This window comes from Silurus meridionalis, chromosome 12 (genome assembly GCF_014805685.1).
Source record: "Silurus meridionalis isolate SWU-2019-XX chromosome 12, ASM1480568v1, whole genome shotgun sequence".
NCBI lineage: Eukaryota > Metazoa > Chordata > Actinopteri > Siluriformes > Siluridae > Silurus > Silurus meridionalis.
In genome coordinates this window covers 22,053,084-22,062,376 of record NC_060895.1, presented here as the reverse complement: position 1 = coordinate 22,062,376, position 9,293 = coordinate 22,053,084, and the positions used below count along the sequence as shown (strand labels likewise).

At 39.4% G+C, this 9,293-nt stretch overlaps 1 protein-coding gene across 1 annotated transcript; it reads left to right on the top strand.

The window, feature by feature from the left end:
• Window positions 1-265: 265 nt before the first annotated feature.
• LOC124394581 lies at window positions 266-5,288 on the top strand. The gene is made up of 6 exons (XM_046862925.1): window positions 266-426; window positions 747-846; window positions 3,037-3,280; window positions 3,463-3,545; window positions 4,761-4,865; window positions 4,988-5,288. The coding sequence occupies exons 1-6, from the start codon at window positions 326-328 to the stop codon at window positions 5,105-5,107; spliced, it is 753 nt and encodes a 250-aa protein (XP_046718881.1). The 5' UTR covers window positions 266-325; the 3' UTR covers window positions 5,108-5,288.
• Window positions 5,289-9,293: the final 4,005 nt, after the last annotated feature.

The window sequence follows — 9,293 nt, the reverse complement described above, 5'->3', positions numbered from 1 at the left end:
AAGAATGATAACTTTACAATGTCTGCTTGTCGTCTCAGTGCTGGATACGACAAGCGAGTGTTTGGAGTTTTCGGAACGGAGAACACGGCCTGTGGCTGTTGGGAGAAGAAATGAGAATGCTTAAACTGGCCTACCTGGTTAGTAAACACACACACACACAAACACAGACAGACACGATAATAATAATAATAATAATAATAATAATAATAATAATATAAATGGTTATGCAAATGCTATTGTATGGTCAAAGTGACTTTTACTTTTCTCATCATTTGTTCTTTTTAGTCTTTCTAAAGTTTCCTCGTACACTCTGAAGAGCAGCGTGATGTTCCTGCACTACTGCACCACGCTGGTGGGAGTGTGTTTGGACTCCTCCATCGTCAACATTTTCCTTACTGTAGAAGGAAAATACAAAACAGTTCAGGAGTAAGCAAAAAACACACACACACAGGTCTTACACCACCAAAACCCTCCCATTAAGACCAGCACCATTGAACCTCGCTGCTTTACTGTGGTCTAGTAGTAGCAGTAGTGGTACTGGACAGGTGGTAGCTAAAGTTCAAGGTATGATTATAAATCCACACCGAGCTGCCATTCCTGGGCCCCTGAGCAAGGCCCTTAACTCCTGCTTAGTTATATGAAGGAGATGATTGTAAGTCGCTCTGAATAAGGGCGTCTGCCAAATGCATTAAACGTAAATGTAGTTTTAAGAATGATAACTTTACAATGTCTGCTTGTCGTCTCAGTGCTGGATACGACAAGCGAGTGTTTGGAGTTTTCGGAAACGGAGAACACGGCCTGTGGCTGTTGGGAGAAGAAATGAGAATGCTTAAACTGGCCTACCTGGTTAGTAAACACACACACACACACGCACACCGACACGCTACATGTGCATGCTACAGACATACATCTAAATAAATAACCTTCTCTTGGATCTATGATGATCTCAGATGTTGAGCTATTTAATGAGTTGCTCAGTAGCTCCTAGTTTTATAACCACAAATGACTGTAAAAGACATAAGAGCGGACATTACTCATAATCCTACATTCCAGTGCTCATGTTAGTTCTCACTCTCCAGTGTTCTGTATTGTTTAAAGTCTATAATCACACTCTTGATGTCACCCAAATGAGGATGGGTTCCCCTTTTGAGTCTGGTTCCTCTCAAGGTTTCTTCCTCATAACATCTAAGGGAATTTTTTTCTTGCCACATTCACCATGGCTGCTCATCAGGGATAAACACACACCATTCACCTTAACTCTGCTTAATGCTGCTTTGAGACAATGTCTGTTGTAAAAAGTGCTATAGAAATAAACTTGACTTGACTCTTAATTATTATTGATATTAAACCCACCATTGTATGAAAGTAGATTAATGGTTAAGGCTCCTGGTTGCTGATTAGAAGGTTGTTGGTTCAAGGCCCAGCACCACCCAAGCTGACACTCTTGGGGCCCTTGAACATAGCTGTATCATGGCTGTTCATGTGCTCTGATCCCAACTTCCTAACAAGCTAGGAAATGCGAAGAAACAATTTCACTGTTCTGTAGTGTATATGAGACATGTAAAAGCCTGTTTATTTCCCTCCTCCTTTTTTTCTTTCTTTCTTTTACTACTATTAGTGCTTATAGAGTATAAGGGATAAAAAGCTGAAACTCCCAGTATGAGCTTTGACCTGAATAAAACTCATAATTAGGGATGCACCGAAATGAAAATTCTTGGCCGAAACCGAAAACCGAAAAAGAGGAAAGCAAGACCGAAAACCGAAACACCGAAAGAAATTGTGCTAATTATTATTACCATTGCATTAATGGCTATGACTGTGTACTAAACTTACTAAAATCAAGGCATTTCAATTGCATAAATCAATATTAAAGTTTCAAAGAATAAATCAATTACAAATTATGAAAATATTTATTTATAGCACATTGCAACAATGCACAGGATAAAATAAATTAAAATTCAAACTGAAATGTTTAACTTAAATGCACTCATGTGTACATTAAATAATAATGTACAGGCCCTCTGGCCTGCTGAAAGGTTGTACAATTAAATATGTTCTTTCATAAAAACAAAGTGCATTCAGAACAAGTGCAACTGCTTAAAGATACAATACAACACTATCACTGGGAAACTTCCTGCCTTTTCAAAAACGGAGTGCGCATGCTCGGAGGGGTTTTGCTTTTCTGTGCCGCGTTTCTCTCATATTCAGCATAGCGATCGGGATGTTTGGATTTCAGCTGATAAATTAAACCCGACGTGGAGAAAGTATTTGCAGACGCACCTCCTCTCAAAATTTCGGCATTACATGTTTTGCAAATCGCTATCCGTGGGTCTTTCTCAGATATACTGAAATACGTCCACACATGTTGCTGCAGGCACGGTTTCTGTTTGCGTCATCACAACAAACTGTTTCGCCCGTGTTTTTTCAGTGATCAAAGTCTTTCGGCCGAAAACCGAAAATGCACTTTTGGGCCATTTTCGGCCAAAAATTTTCGGTGGCCGAATATTCGGTGCATCCCTACTCATAATATTCACCTTGACAGGGCTGGAGAAGATGATAAAAATGAATGTGTTTTAGCAACACCAAAAAAAAAACCCATTTAGAAATGGATGAAGCGTAAGCATAGCATTTGCACCTGGATTTGTCAAAGTGTTTTGTATATATATATATATATATATATATATATATATATATATATAGTATAATACGTATTGAATCTATAGCAACGTCTCGTTTATAGGGACGTGTTACAGTGCACACGGATGAAAAGACGTGCAGTCATGTATACGATGAAGTTTTCTATAAGGAAATGTTGAAGTATGATTTACAGAAGAAGTCTCCAGTGCCAGTGTAACATTCAAAGGTTAAACTGTAGCTTCATGACAGACGACTTTACACTTTTGCTTTACAGAGCAAAAAGCGAGAGACCGGCAAGGGAACGAGTGTTTATAATGAGATCAGGATTCAGCATAGACTATAGTAACATATACTCTAAAGATAATAGATGATTGATGTGATTTATCTCTTTACTTGTAGCGGATTCATTTCGATGTAGGAGAAGGTAAAAAAGAAGGAGGAAAAAGAAGACGAAAGGGAAAAGGACCAGAACGACGACTGTCATTGAATGAAGATGTTAAACTAAATTCAGCTTTCGGACAGACACTGCAAGGGGAGAAGGAGAAGGAGAAAGACGATAATGCTGATGAAGACGAAGACGAAGATGAGGAAGTAGAATATGAAAGCAGGAAGTACGGCATCACAGCTGTTGCAATGCACGAAGGTGTGTCTTTCATTTCACATAGTGTAGAGCAACCGCAAGTGTTTATCCTCAATTTTGTTTTAAATACGTGTTTTAATAATATTTAATGTGATCGTGGTGAATAAACACACACACACACACACACACACACACACACACACACACACACAATCACTCTCTGTGCTTTATTGCTTTATCCACAGCACTGGTTGTATTTGGAGATTCAAAGGGTCACATGTGGTTTAATCAGACGCCGGCTCTGCGCAAATGGACTCCGAAGACACCCGTGAGTCTGATTCTCTTCCATGTTTTCTCAAATTATAACTTTTAAACACCTTTTTATCATTTAGCAGACTTTTACTTTTTTTTATCTTTAGAAGTGTCATGATTTGATTAGCTGTCTTCTCAGGTTGGCATAGTGGTAGTGATGTTATAACACTACAGGTGTGTTTTGTGACTGTACGTAGTCCAAAATCAGTCTGTTATAACAAATGAAAGGAAATAATGTTTTCACATTATTCTGTATGTATGGATCTGTTTCTGGAATGCAGAATTTAATAGAAAATTTTAAAAAGTGAAGGGGGTCTGAATACATGCAGTGTGTGTGTGTGTGTGTGTGTGTGTGTGTGTGTGTGTGTGTGTGTGTATATATACATATTATACATATATACACATACAGTGCATTCAGAAAGTATTGATTAGATTTTTCTTTCATTAATCTACACTCAGTAACCCATAATGGCAAAGTGAATTGCGAATTTCAGAAGTCAAACCTAAATATAACATGTGCATAAGTATTCAGACTTTTTACTCCTTACTTGGTTTAAACACATTTTGTCAACAATTACAGTCTTAAGTCTTTTTGGTTATGACACAATAAGTTTTACACACCTGGATTGTGGGATTTTCTGTCATTCTTCAGTGCAAATTCTCTCAAACACCAATCAGGTCTAAAGTTATGACTGATGAAGTGAATAACACTGATTATCTCTTCATCCTATCTCCTGTAAGTGGGTGTGATATATTAGGCAGCATGTGAACAGTCAATGTGTTAGAAGCAGGAAAAAGGATTTAATGGAGTAAGACAAATTGTGACGTCTAGACGACTGGGTCAGAACATCTCCAAAACTGCAGCTCTTGTGGGATGTTCCTGGTCTGCAGTGCTCAGTATCTATAAAAGTGCTCCAAGGAAGGAACAGTGGTGAACCGGCGACAGGGTCGTGGACCGCCGAGGCTCACTGATGCACGTGAGGAGCGAAGGCTGGTCCGTGTGGTCTGATCCAACAGACGAGTTCCTGCTCCTGCTGAAGAAGTTCATGCTGTTAATGTTCGACGGGTCAGAACTGTTTTAGCAGCAAACGGGGACCAACACAATATTAGGCAGGCGGTCATAATGTTATGCCTGATCTTTAGCTATATGTGTGTTTATGATAAATGGATGAATGGATAGATAGATTAGTTACTGACTCTAAAATGTGTTAATGTGATGTAAATTGTGCAGGTACACAGTGACAGGATCAGTGTGCTGCGTCTCACAGAGAGGATCATCATCTCAGCCTCATACGACAAAACCGTCAAACTGTGGGACAGAAACACTAAGAAACAGGTATTTGTGTTTTAGTGTAATAATGTGTTGTATTGTAATGTGTTGCAGAAGTGTGATTTATCCCTCTCTCCCTCTCCCTCTCTCTCTCTCTCTCTCTCTCTCTCTCTCTCTCTCTCTCTCAGCTGGGTCTGTTTGTGTGTAAGGCTCCGGTCGAGGTGCTGCAGTTGAACCCGAATGACCCGAATCAGATCGTATGTGGAGACGCACTGGGGCAAATCTACTTCCTGTCCTGGAGAGGATGATCAACACCTCCATACTACACACACATGCACTTTGTTTTTATTCAGGGCTGAATGTTATTTTGAACCATTAACCCAATCCTAAGAAACACAGCTCTATTTTGTCCTTTAAATATTATAATAATATTATAATAAATTAATAATAAAAAATAATACCAAGTAATAAAGGATATAAATATGCAAATAAGACACTCCTATTTTATCCTGCCTTCTTAAATATCTGGCTGTATTTCAGTGTGTCATTTTAAGCCTATGATCATAAATACCGTAATTTCCGGACTATAAAGCCAGTATATATAAAGACAGTGTCTGTTACACGGTGTAACGGGTGAAATATGTTGCGCTTCCGGCGCTTCCGCATTTTTCCGGTATTACTGCATGTGTGCAAGACCGAGGAATATGTCCTTATTATTTTCTGATGCTCATTTCTACGTTTCTTTAACTAACCCATAACACTGTTGCCAAAAAAAAAAAAGCACCAGTTTTGGAAACCTGTCTGTGCTTATATGATTTCTGTTGCAACTGGAGTTAGCGAGCTCTCCCTTCACCCAGACTCAACGCATTTCAACGGCTTGTATCTAAACAGTAGCCTACCAAGAAAGTCATTGTTCACTGTCTTCCTCCTTCCTTTCACAACTATTTCTCTCAGGAGTTTATCTTTTGGCATCGGTGTGCGTTTAAAAAAAAAAGTTTTTTCTCCCGATGCCGTGCAGCTCAGAACACAGGTGAGGTGCGTTTTTTCGTTTCCATTCGGAAATTTCATTGGTCTAATGTTATGGGGTTCAGTTTTTTCAATTTCATTATACCGCATCTTATGTGTTCCTCCAACTTTGCGGTAATAGTTTGGAAAAGAAACCACAAACTGGGCTGGATCTGGCTGAGGTTTGGCAGTGAGTTTGGCCCACATACCACATTGGATCAATGGCCCAAGATTGGACCTAATGCTGTTTACTGAAAGTCAGCCAGACTGATGCTAGAAGCAGACGAGAACACAACTGCACAATGCTCCCAAAAGTCAGTCCTAGCTGGCTCACAACACTGCTGGAATCCACAGATGTCAAGACAAGAGTCAAACTGCCACCACCTTTACCCGAGAACTCAGCCACAACATGTCCAGAGGCACCAGAAAATATTAAACCAGAACTGAACCGGAAATTACTATTATATAATATTTATATATTTTGCAAGGTATAATAAAATTATATATTGTGGTTTTTTTTATGCAAAATGGGCCAAAAAAAGAAAGACAAAAAAAAGCCAAAAGCAACAAATAAATAACACAATACAATAACAAAAAGCCAACAACAAATAAAAATGAAAATACTATACAATTAGCATATTGCTATTTATTGTATATATGCCACTTATGCACTTGTGATTAGATGCTAACTGTATTCCATTGGCTCTGTACATGTACTTTGCACAAATACAAAATCTAATCTAATCTAATCTACACGTGGTATTACCAATATGACACATTATACAGTTATTACGGTAAAACAGGTTGGGGTTGGGAACCGTTAACTCTTGTTTAGAAAAGTTTGCTTCCGGGTTCCGTGACGTCACACGAATCGTGTTTTCCGATTGGTTAAAATTGTTGGCTGCGTCTGATGTAGTGCGCGCGCGCGCCGCTACACATCCTCGTGGAAATGAAAGCATTGGGCGGCTCGTGGAGGTTTGTGTTGCTTTAACACTCGAGAAAACGTATTTAAATTAGAGATCAATTGCATTGATTATTTATCGAATAAATACTTTATTTACAACAATAAAAGGCGCCCAGAAAGTGAGTCGCGTGCTAACTAGCTGGTCGCCATGTTTATTTAGTAGTTAGTAGGAGACCCAATCATGTGTTTGTTTGTTTTTTTTTATGGTGTTTGTGCGCATTTATATGTATACAGTGAGCTCATTTTCATACACTTAAGAGTAAATATAGCTCTAGAAATGCATTCTTTTCCATATAAAAGTGTTGATTTAGTGGTTTGTCCTGTTCAGGTTGAGGTTTCTTGTCTGATTTCTACCTAGAAGCTGATCCAGGGTCATCCAGATGTTTTGAAGGATCATCATTATCAACTATATCAAAGTACGTGGGATGTTTTTTATATATATTAAAAAAAGACCATCAAAAATCTGCACTACCCATAATGCATCCTTGCGATGCAGCAGCGCTTTAGTCTGTCCGGCTTTCTCGTGGGTCGTTTAAAAATATAAAATAATACAGGATCCTGTATGAATAATTCGTATGGGTCGGTCTACATATTGACTCCAGCTAACAGCATGTTTTTAAAGGTGTAAAGAAACCAGAAAACCCGAAGGAAACCCATGCAAACGTACAGAGACCACGGACAAATAAAAGCACATACAGAAATCAACCCAGAATTGAATTGGGAACGCTACACTATTGTGCTTTCGAGCAGAAGAATAATTAATTTTTGCATGAGTCCAAACATAGAATGTATAAATGAAGGTATATAATGTTGCACCCATCATGACTAGAGGTCGAACAAGTGGATTATACCCATAGCAGATTAAAAAACTTTCTTTCGGCTTCTCCCGTTAGGGGTCGCCACAGCGGATCCTCCTCATGTTTTGATTTGGCACATGTTTTACGCTGGATGCCCTTCCTAACTTGCCCTTGTCCTCCTTGGTCTTCCTCTTTTCCTCCTTCCTGGTGGCTCCATCCTCAGCATTCTCCTACTGATATACCCGATATCCCTCCTCTGCACATGTCCAAACCATCTCAATCGTGCTATCTGAGCTATCTTAGTATAAAAACAAGCAGCACGTCATGTAGGTGATTCGCCTCTAGAGGTCACTTTTGACAGCAGAATTTTTTAGCCTCTACAGCAAACCGGAAAAACTATCAGTATGGATTTTTGCAGATTTTTTTCAGCAAGCAACTATCAGTTCTGGTTAATTGGCAAAAGCAGTGAATCGGTTGTCTTCTATTCATGACGTAGAATAAAAAAAAACAAAAAACAACACATGCCCACTGCCGCATACATATATACTGTATACTTTATACAGTACGCTAGTGTAAATTGCTCCGTTTTGCTAAATTATGTAATCTGTTAAATTATTAATGTCTCCCTGTCTCGATATTTTCAAGTGATGATGGGGTCATCAGAACAGTGATGGACACTTGAGGGAAACCTGTTCGTGGATATTGTAGCAAATCGCCCACACCATTTGCCAACCCAATTTATTCTTAGGTTGTTTAATCCCCTTCACAGAGATTTTAGAGACCCTTAGGTTTCTCATGTGGAACCTTCCTCATCTCTGAACAAAATTATTTTTTTTTTAAACCCACCCATTTTTTGTGATGTAATCCAACATTATGGAGCATGTGACTAACATGTTGTAACCGTTAATAACCCTGAATATCTCCTCTCGGTTTCAGTCCTAGATTTCTGCTGTGAAGAGTACAATTGTTTTTTAAACCAACATGAAGACCAGAGAGCTTACTATGGAAGAGAAGCAAGACATTGTAAAGCTAAAAAAGGAGGGAAAAACAATCCGAGCCATTTCCCAAGCACTGGGAATAGCCAATACCACCATCTGGAACGTCGTGAAGAAGCAAGAAACCACCGGAGTCCTAACGAGCAGACATCGATCGGGCCGGCCGAGGATCACGACAGCCGTCGATGACAGGATCATCGTGAGAGCAGTGAAGAAAGACCCCCAAACAACGGTCAGCAACATCACCAACAACCTCCACAAGGCGGGAGTGAAGGTCTCTCAGTCCACCGTCCGGAGACGTCTTCTAGAGCAGAAATACAGGTTTCATTACATAACGTGCACGCCTCTAGAGGACGCCGAGAAACAGGAGGACGGATCGGAATTGGAAGAGAACGCAGAGATGAGAAACGAGGAGTTAAATGAGGAGCGGTGTCTTGAATTGTAGCATCGGACTCGTGTCGCGACAGGACAAAATGGGCGTGGCCTGGGAAAAAAACAGACGAATAACAGCTTCCATGTTGCGTAGCCTTCCAACAATTAGTCTGTTTCAGGGGTCACCAACCTTTATGAAACTGAGAACTGATTCTTGGGTAGCGATTAATGTGAAGGACTACTAGTTTGATACTCACTTCTGATATAACTAATGTGCTCAAGTTACCTTTAATTATATGTTATTATTATTATTAGAAGACTGATCATGTTAATGACTTCTCACAGTAATTATTAACAATGA

What these genes read in the sequence shown, in the direction of transcription:
- LOC124394581 (XM_046862925.1), top strand. Translation starts at nt 326, where the DNA reads ATGTTCCTGCACTACTGCACCACGCTGGTGGGAGTGTGTTTGGACTCC. An exon ending in AAATACAAAACAGTTCAGGA is followed by an intron (nt 427 to 746) that starts GTAAGCAAAAAA and finishes TTGTCGTCTCAG; the next exon opens with TGCTGGATACGACAAGCGAG. An exon ending in AGCTGTTGCAATGCACGAAG is followed by an intron (nt 3,281 to 3,462) that starts GTGTGTCTTTCA and finishes CTTTATCCACAG; the next exon opens with CACTGGTTGTATTTGGAGAT.